A 23,085-nucleotide genomic window follows, 5' to 3' on the forward strand; every position below is an offset into this window, starting at 1 on the left:
AAAAAATTCATTTCTGAGAGAGAGAGAGACAGCGTGAGCAGGGGAGGGTCAGAGAGAGAGTGAGACACAGAATCTGAAGCAGGGTCCAGGCTCTGAGCTGTCAGCACAGAGCTCAACGCGGGGCTCTAACCCACAACCTGTGAGATCATGACCTGAGCCAAAGTCTGATGCTTAACCAACTGAGGCACCCCGAACTTAAGAGCTTTTGAAATCACAAATGTTTGAATATCCATTGCATAATGTTCTTCTGATTAGGTCAATATATTCTTCCTGGTTTTTCTCTTAAAGTCAGGAACTATACTTGGAAAACATACCAACATTTACTAGGATATGTACAGTGGTCCGGCTGTTGAGAAGATACATGAAGATATGGACAAAAAAGAAAACCCGGAAGGTTTCATTTATTCTGTCTATCCTGATATATAACAACCTTTTCTTCATCTCAAGTTTCTTTTTTTTCAAATTCTTTAATATGTGTGCAAGTGAAAATGCTTAAGTGGCTATTATTACAACTTTTCAAAAGAGTGTTACCAGCTATGTGATGGAGATTATTTTCTTAACATTGAGTATGTATTTTTTCAAGGACAACATCTAATATGTAGAAGGTAACAACATCATAGAAACTGAACAAGGTTGTCTAGATGATCAAGGGAAAATTGCTTCTTAGCATGAGGCTAATAACTGCTCTGTAGTTCCTTTGTGGTGTTATATCCAAAGGGTGTATAATTGTCTTTTGTAGTCTTTTTGACAGCAAGTAAGAAGACTAAAATCTTCACCAACAGAGCCTCATTTCCTCATTTCATACTGCTGCTAAAATACTTGCTCTGTGAATATTTTCCTTCTTTCTAAGCTTAAACACAGCTGAAAATGTAAAACCAGATTTAAACCTAGAAATAAAAGTAAACAGTAGTCTATGACCTGCGACATATACAGAACCTTTTATCAAGTCTACATGTGGCACTGGCAAGTGGTATCACATGTACTTTGCTTCTGAAGCAGCTGTTGCAATTTAAATGATGAATATTTGTAGACAGAGATTATAAAATGATCAGATGTAAGGTCAAGAAGGGAACGATGAATTTCCAGGACAACTCGACAACCCAGTTAACATTTAAAAAGTGGCATGACCTCAAGCAGCAATTAAACAATGCAGAAGTGGCCTCGCTGTTCATCAAGTATAATTTAATTTAAGGACCCCCATCAGCCCTACATAGCTCTGAAGACCCAGGATTGAATGTAAAGGCAATTCAGTCTGTGAGAAGTTGATTTGGGGTTTGTTCCACCAAAATGTAAATTTTTAAGAAGCTCCACAAAATTGTCATTTTCACCGAGGCAGCTGTTTCCTCTTAATTATACCAAAACCAAAAATCAATGTTCCAGTAGTCCTAAGTAGTTGCCCCTGAAATTACATTTTGTTTAGTTATTCTGAGATATACTCTGCAGCAATTTCATCCCGGTGGGCCACTGGCTGCTATTCTTTCTTTTTTTTTCCTTAAAGTTTATTTACTTATTTTGAAAGCAAGGGCAGCTGGAGGGCAGAGAGAGAAGAGAAAGAATCCCAAGCAGACTGTCAGTGCAGAGCCCAATGCAGGGCTCAAACTCATGAACTGGGATTATCAGGCATCGAGCCAAAGTCAAGAGTTAGATGCTTAACCGACTGAGCTACCCAAGCAGGCACTGCAAGCTGCTAATCTTAAAGTAAGAGAGGTAACATCTAAATCCTAAAGAAGTTCTTCTTTGAGAAAGAAATCATCCAGCAATATGTTTTCCAGGCTAACGTTTTACTTCCAGTTAATAGCCCTAAAAGCTAGGGTCTCAATCAATTCCAATAACTTTTTTTTTTAATCAACGTGGGTTCTACCCACAGTGTTCACTGCTATTTAATGTTCATTATGCCCTGCGTCACAGAGAGAATCCACAACCAGGTCTTAAACTTACACAACTAAACTTTGAGACCACTTTATCCATATTTCAACTTCCTCAGTCTCAGGGAACCAGGTCAGTCAGATACATACCAGTTACTGCGCAGGACAAAAATCAATAAATAAAAGAAGGCATTTATTTTAATAATACCCCACCCTAATCTGCTTTGAGAGGTAGGACTTCCAATGGATCAAGTGATGACTGACATCATCTTTGCTAGTATCCTGTCTTTCCCTCCATCAGAGTGTAAGGTGTGGGCTGAGTGGCTGAATGAGTAGGGCTGGGCTTGGGGCAAAGGCGGCTAGGAAAACTGGTTGTGTGAGTTTGCCTAGGTGGGCACTTTAAGGGTCAGAGTAGAGACCTTGAGGTTTTCACATTGTCGAGCCCAGGTCACCAGATCAGAATGGTCAGAACAAAGAGTAGGCCTATGGCTTAAATATCTTCTAGAGTTTCCTTCGGTTTACTTGAGAAGAGCTGGACAGTGTCAAAGTGAGCCTGGCGGGAGAGCTCCAAAAGGACCAGTAATTCTGCCTGGCTCATTTCTGGTGGGTTACAGCTGCACCACATTCCCGAAGGACACACATCTATTCAAAATAGTGGTAGTAGGGGCCCCTGGGTGGCTCAGTCAATTGAGCATCCAACTTTGCCTCAGGTCATGATCTTGCGGTTTGTGAATTCAAGCGCTGCATTGGGCCTGTTGCTGTCAGCGCAGAGAGCCCGCTTCAGATCCTCTGTCCTCTTTCTGCCCCTCCCCCACGTGCGTGGGCTCTCTCAAAAAAATAAAATAAACATTAAAAAAAAAAAAAAAAAAAAAAAACAGTAACTTTCTAAAAAAAAAAAACAGCAGTAGTAGTAACGGTAAATATTAATATTAGAATTATGTTTTTAATCTACTATTTCAAATAATAAACAGCTACTACTACTGATAGTAATGTCGCTTAAAGTAGCAGACACATAGGGGTGTCTGGGTGGCCCAGCTGGTTGAGCACTGACTCTTGATTTCAGCTCAGATCATGATCCCTGTAACACTGGGTATCCCATGTTCCCAGTGTTGTAGGATTGAGCCCTGTTTCTGGCTCTGTGCTGACAGCACAGAACCTGCTTGGGATTTCTTCTCTCTCTCTGTTTCTCTGTCTCTGTATCTCTTTTTCTCAAAATAAATAAGGATCTCCTAGACTCTAAGTTTTATCCATATAGGACACTCTGAAAGTGTTTATACCATATATTCTCAACCATCTGCAGAAATTATTTCACTGAACTAAGATTAATACTCTACCTTTAGAGACACTAGATATGAGAATCATCCAGTTAAATAGCATCCTTGGAACTTTTTTGGTAAAACTAAAGTTTGAAGATCTCATTTACTATACTTCAATATGTGCTTTAGTAATCCAAATAAATTGCTATTTTTTTCTATTTGAAGAAAAATGTAATTTTTGCAGTTGAATCTGGATTCTTCCTTTTGTCATAAAATGACAATCATTCAATGATCCAGGATGAATTTCTTATGACACTGGCAGCAAACGTTTAGATCCAAATCCACAGCCCACTTACAATGAATCACCTGCGCATGAAAGCAGTTAAGTAAGCAAGTTCTACTATTTTATACTATGGTATTTTATTTGAATGACCGTGCTATCTTGATAGCTACTCCAAGTTCTTTTGGAAACAGACTGGAAAGACTTTTAAAATGTATGAGAAATCTTAGGTGATCAATGAGCTCAATCAAAGTACAGAAATCCCATTCCTTAAAAGAGAAGAGTGGTGGCTTTACACAAAAACATGGTATTATCCCCATTTAGGGAAAAACAGTCAGACTTGAGTGCTTATAATCAGTGGTAAATCTAGGAAATTCCTGGGGTTTGAGACATGACTCAGCATTCCATGGGTCGATGGACATGCTTTTCTATATAGCGGGAACAGAAAGAACCTACTCCTTGTGCTTACGATTAGGCTGATTCCACGCTCTGTGGACAATGAGAGACCTCCGGTGCCCCAGTGGGGCACTCAGATCTAGCACGCATAGATGGAGTGTATTCAATTGTCTCCACCAACCGCCTTTATCAGACAACACAGACAATGGCATGAGCTCCTTTCATTCATTTTTCAAGCCAATTACTAAGCCTTTCAAATTCTAAAATAAGCAACGGTTCTGCAAAAATCCTCCATTAATAAAACTCATTTCTTACCCTTTGTTCTTCACACAGGCATTTTTCAAGTGAACGTAGCTGGAAGGAAAGATACCCTGGAAGAGAAAACATGAAGGTTAAGGTGCTAGTGGATGTATAAGGCAGGGGAGAGTTTCACAAGTCATATGCATATACAACAGTCATACAAGAGAACAATAGCAGAAATAGGGAAAAACAACATGTCATCACACTAGACCCATTTCTTTTATTTTCTACCATGGACTAGTTTACAAATTCAGGGATTCTCTGAAATAAATACAGTAAAAAAAATTAAATCTCACTCAAAAATCTGTTCTTTACAAAACAGAGTTACCGAAAAATTCTCAGGAATTCTGCATAGAATAGAAAGCATGTTACACTGCATAAGAATTTTTTTTTTAATATTACACAGTTTTCAAAGAGGGTTTTTTGTTTGTTTTGGTAGTTGTTCCTTATCTTCTCTCTAAAACACTCATGGCTATTTTTAAATAAACACACACAAAAAAATCACTATGAACTGGAAGACAATACATGTATTATGTGTTATGGAAGATCTCTGATGAAAACATAGCAGCAGTTAATCAGCAGGCTGTATTCTGATGGAACAAAAATTAAACAAAAGACAGCACGCTAGCTTAAGGCTTTTTATTGTATAGGAAAGACAGGACAAGGAAATTGCTCCTTTGTTCTAAATGGGACGTTGAAAGAAGCAACATAAAAAAAATTAGCATCAATTTTATTGCCCATTAAATGACAATATCCTCTGAATGATTTTTGATGTGTAATCAAATGACAAATTCAATTAAATATTTAGGAAGGCAAATGTCATTTGAATATGTTATCACCACTGTGGATCCAAGGATAACATAAAATTTAACAAGCAAATTCTGTACATACAACAGTGGTAAACAGATATACATGGAAACAATACTTTTTTCCTTCAAAAATCTAAATTAACTCAAAATGGTAGGATTAACGGAGTAATTATAATAAGAAAAGGTCAGAATTTGAGATTAGAAGAGAGGCAGAAATAAATCCTATTTGTTTCAATATTATTCTAAATAAATAAGTACTGAAACTATATTTGCATGTGCCTTGCAGATGCCCAAAAATAACTTTAAATAAGGACTAAAATATTTAAAAAATTCAATTTCTATAATCTTTTGCCCCTCAGGCTTTCCTTTAGAAGGACCAAAAATAAATAAAATACAGTTATTATACAAAGCTGGATGATCTAGAAAAAGGTATAGTTAAGCAGAAAGGTAGGCAGAAGACTTTAGATTACTTACATTATATTTTGAGAATAAGAAATGATACAATTTCTTATCTAAAATTCTAATAAAGCCAGAATTAAACCAAGAAGTGAACATGACATGTAAGAGTATTACAGAATGTACGAAGCACGGCTGAAAGGTTGAGAGATTAAAATAAAGCAGAGAGCCACAGAGAATAGTAAGGATTAATGCCAAAATGATAAAGCATACAAATGAAAGGTAAAACAAAAATCATACTACTTCCTACTATAATTCCTGAGGATGTATATAAACATATACAGGACAATGAGTTTTAGTTTCTGCCTGGAATGGTAAAAGGGGGAGCTCTTTGTAATATGGTTTCCCCGTGTTTCACCTGCCCAAACCTAAAAGGAACTCTTGATAGGCTGCTGAAATAAATTTGTTTCTCCATACCAATATTTTACAAATGATACCACAGACAACTTAAAAATTAAATACCTCTACTTGGTATTTTTTCTGGAATATCTATTTACCCTGAATTTTAATTTCCCTCTCTGGTAAACTAACACTTCAGAAAGATTGTGTTTATATATAATGAGCTTATTAAGGTCCTCTCAGTACAAACTGCAAGAGCTACGTAGGATTATCACTTGAGTAGCATGTCTTAATGATAATCCAAGTTCAAAGGAATTTCCAAAATTATGAAAAGATGAAATTCCATTTGCCATTTCAACTGAGAGTCCCAACTGTAATTTCAATTGTAAAATGAAATGAAGTAAAATAACTTTTTAAAAATCCCATAATTATGGTTAGGAGTAATTTTTTTTTTTACCTTGACATTTGGATTTTTTAAGGCAAATCCTCTGTACCAGCCTGTGGAGAAATAATCAGGGTCATTATTTTGATTAAACCATTGTAATATTTTAAAGAAAAGAAGTGATTACAAATCAATCTGTCCTTTCCTGATGGAATTTTACCCTACATGTAAATATTCTATGTATGAAAAGATGGGGGTTGGAATTGGGTTAGACTGTATCTCAAGAGACTACTAGTTTAAGTATTCTATTAATGCAAGTGTTTAAAAAATTATAATGGAAATTTATATGAAAAATACAAACATGCATAATAGAAGTACAAAGTTTGGAATGAGAGCATTGGGCTTAAATTCTGGCTTTGCTAACTTATTATTTTATTTAGGGCAAGTTAATTTTCCTGAGTATGGTTTCTCTACATCTTATAAAAGGCTACCTTATGTCTCAGAGAAATTCAAGAATCTGCAAAAGATTTTAATATGCTTCCAATTTGTTGTTGCCGGACTACAAGGTCCAGAACATATCACTGAAGAATAGGGCTCAGCCAACAGTCATGGAGTGAATTTTCACACCCTTCAGCCCATCATCTAGGATTAGGATCAGTCCGATTGCATAAGAAGACGGAAATCAGGTATTGTCCATTAAGAACAGTGATGGGCACTCTTATCAGCAAAGTGTTCTAGTAATGAGCTCACCCTAATTATTATTCTATGGAATGCCTATGACTTAACCTCCAAGCAACTCTGTGTCAATTGTATAGCACTGTCCTGAAAAAGGAACCTATCTTTTTACAGCTTAAAACAAGTAGAGCATACATGTAAATATATGGTAAATATATAGTCCCCTACAAATGTATTATTTTCAACTTAGAATTTCTTCAAGCACAGAACCATTTTGTTTCTTGGTAAGAAATTATTTTACCATGTAACAAATATTCTGTTGAATTGGGCCTTTTAATGAACTGAGTTTTTAAAAGGAAGTATTTGAACTTGTATTTAAATATTTTTGTTCCTCGTATGTTTTCTTAAAAGGATATATTGTAAATTGTCATACTTAAGAGCTTTAAAATCAGTTTGAAGAAAGCAGAATGAATTGAGCAGAGACTGTACACCTTAGGATTGATTATATCCCTTAAACACATATCCAAGAAATACATCTCATCTTAAATAATTATTCTAACAGAAACCAAAACTTTTTGAGAAGTGCAAAAATCTCATACAGAGGTCTCCATCCAATTATATCACAGGAAAAGGTTTTTAGGTTACAAAAGAGCTCCCATTAGCTATGAAGCCCATTTTTATGCACCAATTCAAAACTGACTGTATACAAAGTAAACATAGACAAAATGCATCTGGCAGTAAGTAAACTTCATAGTTCTGTTTTGAGGAATACAGTTTCATGGATCTTGACATGACAGAATGTTATCATATTATAAATTCCTACAAAAGACAGCATTTCAGAAGAAAATGGGTATTTTGGGATTTTTCTGGTAGGGCTTTAAAATGTGGCCATTTTATTAACAAGAAAAAAAGAGTAGTCATTTCACCTGAGATCTTTTTAAATACTAGCATTTAAGTCCATTTACAGGAATGGAAACCCGTGAGGACATATTAAGTATCTTGATTTAATGAGTTACATGGCTACATAAATCAATACTAATCATAAAGTTCTTACAGTATATCCCACTAACATTTCATATGCACTGAATAACTTTAGTTCAAATTTGGGGGTGGGAAGAAGACTGCAGGACCAGAGCAGAGCTGGCCTTGGCTGGAGCCTTCCCCAAGGCCTCTGATTACCTAACCTTGGAGAAGCCATTTCTGCTCTGGACGTAGGTTTCTTCCTGTCCTGGGCGACCTACAAGACACTTGACATTCTGACAAAGACCTTCTAGTTTGGTACTGAGTCATGAACTCCCACAAATACAGTAGCCTCAACTGCTTTCTATGTTGATATCTAGTGGCTGTAAGGAAATAATTTCAGGAACAATAAAATCATCCTAAAAATAGCAAATGATGCTTTTCCATAAGCCAGACATTGAATACGCAAGAAACAAGCTTTATCAAAAATGGTTCACTGTGACCGCTGGAAAAATTCCAGAAATTAATAGAAGGACAGAATTTGTAAACACTTTCAACTGTCCAGTGGTGAGGAGGTTGGTTATACAGCTTCAAACAAACTAGACCACTTACCATCACACTTCTCCAGGATCTGAACTGTATCTCCAATTTCCAATGACAGGCCATATGGGACCGTTCCTCGAAAACTGGCAATAACTGTAAGACATGTTATAGAATATATGAAAATAATCATATCGGTTACAGCCAGTAATACTGCTTTCTATTAAATGTTACTGACTAGGAAAAATGAATGTGAAGAGGGAGTACACTTGGAGAGCTAAAACCTGCCGTCATATTTAAATGTTACATATTTTTGAAGAGTCAATCTTGATGTTTATATACTTTACCAACTTCCAGGTCAAATAAGTGCTACAAATATGTATTTCAAAGATAGGGAATTTACTAAATCACTACAAAATATCAACAATATCACTCAACAACCTATGTGACAAAGATATTTCCTGAAGAGCTCAGGAAAGTGCTGTGCCATTCTTGTTTATTGCTATATTCCCTCTTCACGCAAACACCTCACCCGTAGTAGTTATTCAATATATACGTATTCAATAACAAATGAGGAATACCTATGTTTCTTGCTGTTAAGCTCGGTCTACCTTTCGATAATATTGCTGGAGAGACTTCTGTTCCCTAGACTATAAGCTCCTCAAGAGAAGAGACTGCATCTATTTGCTTACTATACTAGCATATCCCCAGGGGTTAGCCAAGTATGTGGTATGAAAGCAATCTCTTGAGTAGTAATCAATAGTAACATTTTATTTAGTAATGACTGGACTCCTCTCCTAGCATTAAACACAGAGTCATGATGACAATTCCCATATGCCTTAACTCTCTTGGAATAGGGTGTGTGTGTCCATAGGGTGTCATGATTTAGTCTTACCTAGTGATTATAGACTGACTGGTTTCTAAAACATTTCACAGGTTTGGGCAGGACTAGGATGTTAAAACCAGAGAGAAAGTGTGTATAGGTTGGTCATCTCTAGGTACCTTGAGGAGCTACAGACAGGATGAAGCACAGTGATTCTCCCCAGGATAGTAATGCCTGAGTCAAAAAGGAGATATAACAAAAATGGAGAAATAACAAAAATGCACCTCAACACATGAAAAAAGAAGAGGCATGTTCTGTTAAATACTATGAGCACTGTAATGAACTTGCAATTCACGCTTTAAAAAATGATAATAAATGCTTTGACTGCTTGATTTTTAAAAGCCCTGAATTTTGGAAATCAATTTTATAATTCTGTCTCAGACAGTGAGATTTAGATACAACCCCAATCCCCAAAATAAATTATCGCTGCTATTGTGAATGTATTTTAAAAGCTTGAAGAAACACATGAATCTGTCAAAAATCAGAACATGCCAATAAGTAATGGGCTTTTAGAGAGGTCTAAAACCCTTTTGTAATCTGCAAACAAAATTAACAGTAGAGATCAAAACACAGGACAAAAAACATAACCCACAGTACATGAGATGGATGAAAATAATGGTATAGTAACCAAGTTAGAACATTTTAGACAAGCACTAATTCATGATGTCATTTTCTTTTTCTTTTTTTTTAAAGTTTATTTACTTTTGAGAGAGAGAGAGTGTGTGCACCCAAGTTGGGGAGGGGCAGAGAGAGAGAAAAAGACAGAATCCCAAGCAGGCTCTGTGCTGACAACAGAGTTCAGTATCATGAACCATGAGATCATGACCTAAGCCTAAACCAAGAGTCTGATGCTTAACCAACTCAGCCACCTAGGTGCCCCCATGACATCATTTTCTAACTATAATCATAAACACCATATGACGTCATACTGAGGTGCTAGATGTTTGCTCAAAAAATAATCAAAGGTCGTAAATCTAGACAGATTATCTCAAATAACTTTCAGAGACCTCTTCTTACAAGAGATCAACAACTGAACAGACAGTAGACTGATAACAATTTAAAAGACTTCATTCAGAGCAAGCTTGCATCCAGAATTGCCTTGCTACATTCATGAAGTTACCTTGACTGCTCACAACGCTGGTGGTTCCACACCTAAAACTGAGCATACTTCCAGCTGAACCCGTTATCTCCTGTCATCCTCTAACCAAATCTATTTTCTCCATCCCAATCACCCATTCTGAATGTTATTCTAAATTATTAGTCTATTGACAGTCCTGCTTTATCCTGCTATTATGAGGTGATTTCTCTGAATCCCTCAACAGGGCCACTGTGAAGCCTTCTGGGATGTCTCCCTGGTTGTCCTTCCTCAACACAATGTCCACAATGCCACCAGTTACCCTTGATTCTGTCACCTTTAAGGTTTTGTAGGGTTTCTTGGTGTGTGTGTGGGGGGGTGGGGGGTTGTTTCTGTTTCTGTATGTGGCATCAGGAAAATTTTTATATTTCATCCATTTGATTTGATCTGATCTCTTTCATATTAAAAGGTGATAAAATATATTGTACAGTACTAGACGACAGTTTCATCGGGCTAATTATTTTCCTCTTATTTCATGCTGCCATTTAGCTTATACAGTCCTTAGGTGTCTATGAACCAGACCCTCCTCCACTGTTTCCAGTTCCATCAAATGCGAGCTAGCACTGTCCATCGACTGGAAAAGCCCGGAACCCTGGGGTGAGGGCCCCCTCACCCACATATCCAATCCTTCACAATGTCACAATCATCTTATCTTTGAAGTATTTCCTAAAGGTGTCCTTTCATTGACATCTCCTCTCCCAATATTCCCCAAGCCTTGCCTGGCCTTCCCCAGCAGTCTTTCTTAACAGGTCTATGTTCAGATACTCAGGGTCCTCTCCAATCCCTTTCTCACACAACAGTTAAAGAGGCCTTTTCAAAATGCACAAGTGATGTCAACTTCCTCCTCAATATATCAGAGCTCTGCTAACGATACAGAAATCAGTAGCGCAGCCTATAAGGTCCTGTCCTTCTCTCTGGTTCCATCCTGCTCCTCTTAATCCTGACTTTCTGTATTCTGGTCACAAAGACCTTCTATCAATACCTTGGTCACTTTATTCCCTCAAACACTGGATTTTGTGCATGACTGACCTCTTCTTGTAAAGAATACTCTTGCTTTCACTCCTTGTCAAATTAGGCCATTCATCCTACAGATAGGAGTTCAGTGGTCACTTCTCAGAGTAGCCTTCCCTGATGCACATCCCCTCATCCCAATGACACGTACCCATAATAACAGATACTACCCAACCACACTCCTTACTCATGCAAGTTTTTGAATGATGTCTCCTCCGATAAACTGTTAAGTTCCATAAATGGGAGAATGATGTTGCTTTTAGCTCTCAACTGTATACCCAATTCAGTACAGAGCTTGGTACTCAATGTGAGCTCAGTAAAAAAATCAGTAAGGGAATGAATGAGGGTATGGTCATTACTGCTATTAATATTACTACTGCTAATGCTAAAATAATATGAGGGCACTCAAAATTTTCAGATCCAAACTATACTACCTGTGAAAACTCATTCTTTCATACAGAGGTTGCTTAAACTGCAGTGACAATTTGTCTGAGTTATGACTGTGTATCATTTCATTTTTTATCCAAGTAGTCTATGTAGGTGAATTCTGATTTTACTCCCCAGCTACTTAATACTTGAAAACTAACAAAGGCATGCTAGTAAGTTCTTCAGTCTCACTGGACTTCAGATGCCTCCTCCTTAAACCCAAGGAGGTAGACAAAGTGCCCAATGCTCAGTCATATTCAAATTCTCACCAAGCTCTTTCTTACAAGCCTCAGTGCTTTTATCCATATTACTCCCTTTTGGGGGTTTGATTTCTCCACCCTTCTACACTGAGAACTGTCAAGGAGTCTTAGTTAAAGTTCTAGGTCCAAGGTTAGCTCTTTTTATTTCTTTATGCTATCCCTTTCCTTTCTTCATCTTTGGCTCCAAATATGGTGTTGTGTTCATCTCTTCCCATTTGCTATTACATAAAAAATTTATTTGGATTAACAAACATGCATATAAACCTAAGTTAGAGTCAAGTCTTTTAAATTTTTAGCTAAGATGGAAGTGTTAAATGTAGAGCACGGCCATTTTGAAAGCCATACCATAAATAGCTGCCTATTATCACTAATAATGTTATTTGTTTATATAATGATAATCAGTTTAATACCTATTGACAATTTATTTGAAATTAAATGGCTGTGAGAAACATCCTCATACAGACTCATAAATATTTTCTATGAAGAAAGTAGAAAGAAAGAAACATCATTTTGTGGAGACTCGTACCTCAGTTTCAATGATACTGTTTGTTCATGCAAACAACAAATTCATTACATAAAACTTTTAAACAGCACAGAGAAACTCAATCTCAAAAGTTCTACAATTTTTCAAAGTAAAAATAGAAAAAAGGTATTAAAAAAACTACTCTAAGTCAGTGAAGTAGCTCTACCTCGCAGACAATAACAAGTTTTTTATCATCATCATCAAAACAGTATTTATGATGATTCTACTTGCCTCAACTCAATTCAAGCCTAGCAAAGGCTGCCCTTGCCCTTTATGGGCTGACAATCTAAGATGAATGGAACATAATGTAAAAAAAAATAATGAAAATGTTTTGTCCTTTCTGACACAAAGGAAAGAAACTCATCTCTCAAAATCAGAGTTTTGGCTTTGTCTTTCTAGTAACAGGATCTTTGAATCATGAACAGGTTATGGTCTGAAAGGTCACCTGTGATCTGACCATTTACAACACAGAACATGGTATTGTTGTTCTCAAGTTCTGAGATCACCCCGATAATCCTATTTACAACAAAAATGAAACTGCTTGTTTTTCGCCACAAAAAAACGTGCTATGACTGCACCAGAAACCAAAAAAACATACTGACGTGAGTAGTTCCATGATTTTAATGCACAGCAGTAACAGAAGGCAATGATGAAGCAGGCAGTGACTGTGCAGTAATGCTAAAGAAAGTCTTGCTCAGAGCACATTTAGAACTGGTTCCTGCCTATGTCCGCATGCATTTCACATTGTACATTCAACTCTGGCTTGCCATGAATAGATCTATAGTTAGGTTGACTCGTTTTGAGTGTCATTGGTGGATTTCTGAAGAACCATGATATGGGCTGGAGGAAACAGAAAAGGGGCAGGGATTAATGAGAAATTCTTTCCAGGGACTTCATTTCATAAAATGGTAGACTAGGGAAGAAAACAAGGGGCTATCTCCTGGCACATGCACAAAATTCTCCTGTAGGGAGAGACAAAATATGGTGGGGAAAGCCAGAATGCTACTCTAAGAAAAGATTCTTCCTTCTTAATAGCTGTCTGGAATAGGGCTTGAGGGCAGATGGCCGTCACTTGGAGATTTCTATTGGTACCTGGCTACCAATATGACAGCTGGGCTGTGGAAACAGGTGGCTCAGAAAGAATGAAGAAAAAATTCGAATGAATGTTGGGGGCGGGGGGGGGGGTGGCGGAGATAAACTGGAAGCTCCTGAATGCTGCTCTGATGCTGGAAATGAACTAAGAAAATGAAAGAAATGCTGTGCTCCTGTCCTCCTCAGGCTTGCCATGAGCTTGGGATCTGGCTCTGTTCCGAAAAAGGGCCACACACCCAGTACACCTTGCAGCCACACTTGAGAAGCACAAGCACAGGTACGCGTACAAGCAGGATTCCATTCACATGCCACAGTTATTTCGGTCCAGACTAGAGGCATGTCCCGTGACTCCCTTCTGGCCCGAGTGACCGAAAAATCACATGCGTCCTGAATAAAAGATATTCATTTCTGACACTGCACAAACACCACCTGAACATGTATTGCTGTCCTGGTCTGTGAAGAGGATAGTTCTATCAGGGACTGGAGAACTTCAGTGCTTGAACCACTGCCATTTAGACTCCAGGTAAACATAAAGTGTGGTGGTGGCTGCTGCAATATCAAGATCCCTCTTCAGAAATGCATGACTTACCCTGCCAGCTGCTGAGAGCATTAGGACAGGCAGCCCTGGCTGCCAGCTCCCTTCCGGAACTTTCTCAGCTGAAGAGAGCTACTTTGCCCAGGGTGGCTTGCATCTAGTGACTGGGTGGAAGTAAGAGGGCCTGATCCTCATGCTATAACTTAGTATGACTAGCTCAAGTGACTCTAGCTCAAGTGACTGAGGCTGTCACTGGGCTTGCATCACAGGGCAACTTCTTCTGGCCTGTCCTGCTTCCTTCTACTCCCTTCCATGGGTGTGAATCCCGAGTGCACTCTCTGAGTAATATCCTGCAAATTCATCTCTAGCTCAGAGTCTGTTTTCCACCAAGCCCAACCTGCTACCAGTTTCAAAGCTTTACCCATTCAGAATTTATGTCTTCCAAAATTTATTTTCAAGGGGTTAGGAAAGTAATCTTATTAAAATTACTACTTAATGTTAAGGGTTTTGCCAAATTCTTTATGTATTATTTTTAATCTTCTAAGATATAGGTCTTTCTACTTCCCATTTTAGAAATAGAGAAAAAGAAGAGGAAAGAGGCAAACAAGGCAACAAATCAATGATATTAGGAGGGAATTATTCCACATGAAGATTTATTTGAAGACATTGTCACTGTGGCAGTAAACGAAACGTTTTTATTCTCCCGAGTCACAAACATATTCTTCACCTTGGTTTTAATGTTACAAATACAAAGGCATTTGCCTAAGTGGCTACAAGAACAAGTAAAGGTCAAACAATAAAACTCTGAACCAATTCCTGCATCCGCCTATCGGTACTTTTAAAAACAACTTAAGATGATAGAAAAGGTTATGATTTTGGCCAAGTGCCAGCCAAGAGGAGGGAAGAGACAGAGTTTAAACAATTATCTCAAAGGCACCCCAGCACTTAGGAAAAGGAGACAAAGTTAAAGAGAGAGATGGAGGCCTGGGGCTTAATTCCACTGCTTATGAACCAAATGGTCCTCGGTCCTTCCATTTGCTATCCTGGGATGACATCACCTGCCTGGCCTTGCTCACAGAGATGTCACAAGGATCAAACAAACGTATGAGAATAAGATCTGAAACCTATAAAATTTAAGAACATAGGATATTTATTTTCATCATCATTGCTAACCAGTAATTTGGAGGCTGAACTTTAATCTGTCATGGGCAAAAATAAGATTTCCATTTTCGGCAGTAAGTCAGAAACTCTTTTGGTTGTTATAGCTTCCTGGAAATCATTATTAACAAGTCAAACTTAGAACGATTCAGGCTCAGCCATTTGAGAAAGAGAAAAAAGTTGAGAAAACAGGGTATCTTTGGCAAATGAGACTGATCAGGAAAATAACAGAGTAAAGAGGGATTTTCCTAAAATGCAGGGCTAGTACTGGCAGAAGATTCAGCTTTAAACATTCACTCGGCCTCACAGTATTTGTCTGAAGAATAACAGAGAGCATCAGGAGGGAAAAATGACAATTCGCCCTTCATGACACAAAGTGAAATAAAGTAACAGAAAACATGCACTGCTTTCCCCGTGATCCAAGTGAAGAATTTTCACTAAGAAGCAAAATACCGTTTTCCAAACAAACGTATTAAATCTACCCCCCCGTGTCTGGTGTATATAGATAGATTATATAGGGTGTATATATGTGTATATATACACACACATATATATGTATAAATATATATATACATATAAATATAAATATATATACACGTGTACCTGTGCTTGTGCTTTCCTCTTTTTAGTTCTGTTTCGTCTCTGATCATTCACATCACACAGTGAAGCATGCGTATTTCTAATTTTTGGCTTGCATTCCCAACGCTGACTTCTCAAGAGGTCTGCTAGTCTGTCACCTGCAAATTGCACAGCTCCCTTCTGAATAGAACCAAACTCTACATTCCTATTTAGTACCTTCCCCTTCTGCTCTGATAACTAAGCCCACTTCCAATTTTGAACAAACACTAGTTCTGACTGGCTTTGGCCACTGAAAACCAATTTCTTCAGAAAACTGGAAGCCAGTAAACAGGTCTATGGAAACATAAAACAAAGTCCAAAGTTTTTTTCCCCCCAAAATCTGGCTCCTATGCATTTTTCCAACTTTGTCCTTTATAAACCACTTTCACCAGTCACATTGAACCTCTTGTCTATGCCTGAGCAAACACTTTTCCTTCTACTTGGGATTCTGGCTTCCTGTTGCCTTTCCCCACCAGGCGTTCTTCAAAATCACTCAAGGATCCTCTTCAAGGAAGGCTTAGTCTAGGCAATCCTCCCGCTCACATCCCTAATTAAACTCATTACTTCTGGTTTTGCAGCTCCTTTATATTCCCAACACCTAGCACCATGTACGAAACCCAGTCGGTTGCTCAAAAAATATTCGTTGAATATGCAATGGAATGAAATCACCAAGGTGTGCAATTTACTCATGTATCCACCCAATAACCACCTTCTTCTATGTGCCAGCTGCGTGGTAGGCACTGGAAATACAATGCTGAAGGTAACACTTCGCACCTGCCTCATCTGAGTTCATAAATCATAAGAATGGTTACTATATCTTTTGGTTCCTACAAAATACAGTTATTTTACATCCCTGGTGACTTTTTTATTAAGATTTTTATTTATTTAAAATTTTTTTTTAATTTTAAGTTTATTTTTTTATTTTGAGAGAGACAGCGACAGCACAAGCAGGGGAGGGGCAGACAGAGAGAGGAGGGAGACAGAATCGGAAGTAGGCTCCGTGATGTTGGCGTAGAGCCTGACACGGGGCTGGAACCCATGAAACCGTGAGATCATGGCCTGAGCTGAAACCCAGAATCAGATGCTCAACTGACTGAGCCACCAGGTACCCCTAAGATTTTTATTTTTAAGTAATCTCCACACTCAATGTGGAGCTCGAACTCACAATTCTGAGATCAAGAGTCGCACACTCCACCAACTGAGCCAGCCAGGTGCCCCTCCCCAGTGACTTTTAAATGTACACACACAGACACACAGTTCTATTTATTCTTGTGTGGAAAAGAATAATATCCACTGCCTATTTTTTAACTCCTAATTTTAAAATAATTTCACATTTATAAGAAACTTAGAAAAATTGATACACGCTTCACTTCATCAAATATTAAAATCTTTTTAAAATTTTTTTAAAATTTTTATTTATTTTTGAAAGAGAGAGACAGGGTGTGAGTGGGGGAGGGGCAGAGAGAGAGGGAGACACAGAATCTGAAGCAGGCTCCAGGCTCCAAGCTGTAAGCCCAGAGGCTGACGTAGGGCTCAAACCCAGGAGCAGAGAGATCATGACCTGAGCTGAAGTCAGACACTCAACTGACTGAGCCCCCCAGGCGCCCCTTAAAATCTTAAATAGATACAGTACACTTACCAAGTCCAGGAAGTCCATATTGATAGAATGCTATCAACTATTCTACAGATCATCTGCAATTTCTACTAACTGTCCAACTAATGTCTTTTCTGGGTTAAAGATCCAATCCAGGATTCCACAATACATTTCATTGTTATATTTTGTTAGTCTCCTCCTATTTGACATTATCTTAGTCTTTGTCTTTCATAGCCTTGATGTTTTTAAGAATACTGCCCAGTTATTTTACACAATGTTTCTAAATTTAGGTTTGTCTGATGTTTCCTCATGATGAAATATAGGATAGGCAATTTTGGCAAGAATACCATGGAAATGATGATGTGCTCTGCTCAGTGTACCTTATCAGGAGGTATACAATGGCAATGTATCTCATTGCTGCTGATGTTAATTAACCTTGATCACTTGGTTAAAGTGGTTTTCCCACTACAGAGCTACTAGGTTTTCCTTTGTAATTAACAAATTACTATGCAAATATTCTATTTTTCATCATACTTTGTATAGCATACATTGATAATTCTTGTCTGCAATCTTGGCCACTTAACTCTGATGTTTTTTTCATAGGGTTATGCAGACACAGCTAAATTATTTTAATTGCAGCCAAAACCCATAATGGATCCTTTTTGAAGTGGGCACAATATCCTGACTTTAGTCTTCATTTTTTAAGCATAAGACATAAAATTAACCTCACTGCTACCAGTTATCCTTCAGATGACCCACCATATCAAACAAAACTTTAACCTTCATTTGTTTCAGAAAATGAAAAAAAATTAATATTTTGGCCCAATTTTCAGTACAATACAGGACTTCTTCAGGTACTTTTCCCTTAAACAATGAGAGAGAGAGAGAGAGAGAGAGAGAGAGTGTGTGTGTGTGTGTGTGTGTGTGTGTATTTGGTCAAAGACAGCTTTTGAACTGTTTCAACCCAACATTTTCAGGAAAATTGGATGGGCCCTATCATTAACTACAGCCATCTGCAGGCTTGAATTAAACTCTTTTATCTTTACTATGATTATTGGTGACTAATAAGAGAATCATGGTAAATTTTTCAATTTCTTTTATTTCATGGAAGGAAATGAGTCTTCTATGATGGCTAATCTTATTTGTCAACTTGACTGGGACTCAGGGTGCCCATATTAAACTTGTGGGTGTGTCTGTGAAGGTGTTTTTGGAAGAGGTTGGCATTTGAATTGGTGGGCTGAGTAAAACATATTGCCCTCCTCAACGTGGGTGAGCATCACCCACCAAGGGCCTGAAAGATAAAGGCAGAAGGAAGAATTCGACCTATGTTCCTGACTTACACGCTGAAACGTCAGTCCTCTCCTGGCCTCAGCTAGGACCCCCAGTTCTCAGAACTGTGTCACCAGTTTGCATTATGGGACTTCTCTGCCTCTACAATCACATGAGCCAATTCCTTATAATAAATCATATATTAATATGCTATATATGTAATATATAATAAGTCATAAATCACATAAAATCCCATTGGTTCGATTTCTCCGGAGAACACTTTCCTAGTAATCATGTGCCATAATACTTCCTGGTAATTGTGGGAAGTAAATGCTATAATCCTCATTTTCAGCCAAGGTCTTAGGCTTCACTCATGTTCACAGCAGCTACCATTATTTATTAATTCTTTCACATGCTGCTTTAGATTTGATTGTTAAAATCTTAAGAGAATGACTACAAACTACAGTGAATCTCTAACTTACAGGTGATTTACATTTTAGAAATGTTATATATTTGGTTATTTAGAATCAATGAGTAGATGCTCAAGCTACCATATAATAGCCTACTTAATTGATTAAGCAGCTTCAACAATAAATTCGCATACAACGAAAATTAGGGGTTGGGAGAGATTTTAGTAGAGTAGGTTCACTTTGGGGAAGGTGGAGAAGTTTTAGGCAATGTGCAGAGACAATGGGCATAAGTTAACTCCTTCCTGACAGCACATTTCTCATCCTGCTCCTATGAAACCTCCATCCTAGAGGGGCCATCAGACTACACCTTGCCATGGATGGTGCTCCAGCCACACTGCTCAGTGCCCCCAGCACAAACTGCATAGTTATGAATACATCTTCCTTTTCTTCCATCATTTCCTTTTTCCCCAGAGGAACATCCTTACATTAAGATCACCTCTCTCTTTCAAGTTCACTCCTACCTCAATATCCAGTGCAAACACAACTATTACCTAACCAGTGGGAGCTGAGATAATGCATGCCCAGGTCATCTAGGGTCTGATAGGTGTCTAGCCCAGCTACTCTTTAGATCGGCAAAGTGGCAGGATTACAAGAGCCTTAGAGGAATAATCATTCCTCCATTATACGGGGGCCCCTGGGTGGCTCAGTCAGTTAACTGTCTGACTTTTGCTCAGGTCACAATCTCGCAATTTGTGGGTTCGAACCCCACATTAGGCTCTGTGCTGACAGCTCAGAGCCTGGAGCCTGTTTCAGATTCTGTGTCTCCCTGTCTTTATTCTTCTCCCCTGCTTGTGCTTCTTCTCTCTCTCAAAAATACATTAAAATTTTTAAAAATCACAGCATTATACATAGGGTACTTATAAACCTGGTATCCATGTGGCTAATTTTATCCAAGAAATTCATCCCACCCAACCATTTCCACTTTATAAATTTTCTAGGAAGCCTTTCTGTTCCCCCTCAATTACTATTTTTAAAATTAAAAGATATTAAAAAGAAATACTGCCAGTTTATCTTTGAGATTTTAATGACAAGTTAAGACAAAACTCATGAAACTATAATGGCCAAATCAGGGAACCAGGATAAAAATGAGCATTACCAATTCAGCACTTATCAATTATAAATGAACTTTTAAATCCTTCCTCAGGGTTTTTAGAGGGCACCAAGTTTCTTTAGGGAGAGTGTCTTCTCTAATTTTATAAACTAATGAAGCAACTGCTTCCCAACCCTTTTTTCTCACTATAAATTTTGGCTATTGATCCCAGATGTTGTCCATAATAACTGAAACATTTAGATTCTTTGTTAGAAAATTGCTGCATTATTTAAAAGAAACTTTTAAAAACCACACCCCTCTCCCCCACCTGTCAGCCATATTACCCTCATACAAATACATCTCTTTTATTTTTTTAAATTAAGATTGAAAATCACTATGCTTTGCTAGGGTTAAAAATCTTTGTAAATATTTATTCTTTCCCCTTATACAATGAGACTCGCCAAATAAACTAGATGAGTTTTCCAAAATGTCTTTAAAAACAGACAACAGGTCTGGTGTTAGAGCCAAACCAGTCATTTATTTCACAATATGTTAATTAGGAACAATCCATCTATTGCAATTTCTTGGTCTGCATGATAATTTTGCATTTGTTTTTATTTTTTCCGAGCATCACTGGGGGTGACTCAGTCTGGTCATGAACTAAATCTGACAATGTGAATGCCCTTGGGGCTTAGATACAAAGTGACTGCCTTTAATATTCCAGCCAATGCATACTGAAATAACAAGTGCCCAAAGATAATAAGATTAGAAAGAGAAAAAATTTCAGGGAACACAGAACATTTATTTTTTTGGAAGATCATCTCCAACCGCCCAAAATAACCTCAACATACAAAAATTAAAATGACCATGGAATGTGTAATTTCACCGGTGTGCAGGAATTTAAAGATAATTCCATTTACCAAAAAGATGAATTAGGACCTTAAATTCCTAAGCAGCCCTAGAGGTCATGCCTACATGCAAAGTACATATAAGAAGATGTGACTATTTCTTCTTTTATTAGCAACTATCATTAAACATATATGCTTTTATAGCCTCTGGTGGCAGCTGTATGTTAATTATGCCTTATAAAACATTGACAGTTTACTGTAAGTTTCACCATTAATAATAAATATAGGTAAATAAAGTGAATTCTCAAAGTAAAAAAGCAACCCATATAAATGAGTAATGCAGCTATTTCTTCATAGAAATGAATGGATCTTCATATCTTCTTCATGTAAATGAATAGACTACCAGGAATCCTAAGTAATGTGCTTAAAAGTTCTGAACTTATAAGCTTCTCATAAAATTCAAATACAAAAATGTAAACCATGTCAATAAATGTCTGTGTCCTTTGCCCTAACTCCAGCTCTTCCAGCTGAATCAAGTACCAGTAACAGGTGAAGATGCTTCTTAGAAGTTCTTTCAATTACTAAGTTTGAGGGTCTTTTTGTGCATGAAATATGCATGGCTTTTTGAACCCTTTCAATGAATCTGGGGTAGCCTACTAGAGAACGCAGTTTTTAAAAATTCTGCATTTTCCTCAGAGTTCTTAAAACTGTGGATGTCCAAGAAGGTCATTTGTTTGTTTGTTTGTTTACCTGGGAGATTACAGAACTAAGCTATACTATGCCATGAAATTCCAATTTACAATTGGAGTGGCACAGTTAAAAATACCAAACATTACAAGGGGAAACTTCCCTACACTGTGTTTGAAGCTGTGTGACAGATAGAAAACAAGGTCCTAAGTGCCTCTCAATCATCTCCTCCCCACCAGCTGTCCAAGTTCTGACAAACACAACAGGCAATGAGGACATATTATCCAAGATCTCATCAAAACAGATGAGTTAAAATGTGCCCACCCTTCCCTCCATCAAGCTATTATTTACCTTTCTTTGCCTAAAGATTGAACCATTTTTAGTTCATGATCCATACATAGAAATAATAGATCATTCTGTCAGTTTCCCAAAGACAAGTGGGGTCCTGCTAGATATAAGATGTGTCAAGCGACTTAATGTGTATCAATTGCAAATTCCCAAGATGAAAAGTTCAGCTTCACACAATTCCCTAGCTGTGGCAGTCCTTCTGTTTGTTTTTAACAAACAAAAAACCAAAACCTGGCTCAGTTTGAATCCCTGATCATCTTTATTTAGTCTGCAGCTTGCACCTAGTGGCCTTGTGAAACACAAATTTCTGAATTTACATTTCTCATTTGAAAATGAGTAGATGTCAATCATTTATTGAAGTCTTTGGCTTAAATGATGAAGTCATCAGAATCCCAAACTCAAGGCTTAGTAAGATCACAGGACTCAGAAAGTAGGCTGACATGGATTATACTTTCTATGCCAAAGAGCCACTTGTACCCCACAAGTAAAATTTTTAAAAGAAATTTAACAAATGGACAAAAGCTAGGCAGTAAGAGTCAGGGAGCTAGAACATAATGAGAAGGTGTGATAGCTCATAATGACAATGGCCCACCTTTAGATAAATGCTATCTCCAGATTCAGGTCAAAAGACTCGAGGGTCTGTTAAAGAATGCAGTTTTAAGGAGTTAGAACTGGTTGCTATAATCAAAAAGCACACTGCTTTCTTTGCAGCCCCATGCTCTTCTTCTACACACTCATCATGTAACAGAATAGAGTCATGAGTAAGTTTCACATCAGGAAATTTGGGGCAGGGGAGGCAGGAGTCTCTTGAATTCATAGGTCCACATTTGATTCTATAGGTGGACAGTATAGTGGACACTGGGGAAGCTGCACTGTTTCCCAGGGGCAACAGAACAAAGGGGAGATGTTCAGTCTTCTACCTCCCAACCAAGTTTGCTCA

The 23,085-nt window shown here is 37.8% G+C and overlaps 1 protein-coding gene across 2 annotated transcripts in view; it reads right to left on the reverse strand.

Moving 5' to 3' along the window:
* Window positions 1-23,085, reverse strand: part of DOCK4 (dedicator of cytokinesis 4) — a 422,569-nt gene that overhangs the window by 228,528 nt on the left and 170,956 nt on the right. For both annotated transcript variants that reach the window (XM_039256914.1, XM_039256913.1), the window contains exons 2-4: window positions 8,331-8,414; window positions 6,159-6,199; window positions 4,113-4,168 (exon numbers count right to left, since the gene is read on the reverse strand). In XM_039256914.1, coding sequence (XP_039112845.1) covers window positions 4,113-4,168; window positions 6,159-6,199; window positions 8,331-8,414 — 181 coding nt within the window. The remainder of the gene's footprint in view (window positions 1-4,112; window positions 4,169-6,158; window positions 6,200-8,330; window positions 8,415-23,085) is intronic.

This window comes from Hyaena hyaena, unplaced genomic scaffold, assembly GCF_003009895.1.
Source record: "Hyaena hyaena isolate Hyena2069 unplaced genomic scaffold, ASM300989v1 scaffold_594, whole genome shotgun sequence".
In the NCBI taxonomy this organism is placed as follows: Eukaryota; Metazoa; Chordata; class Mammalia; order Carnivora; family Hyaenidae; genus Hyaena; species Hyaena hyaena.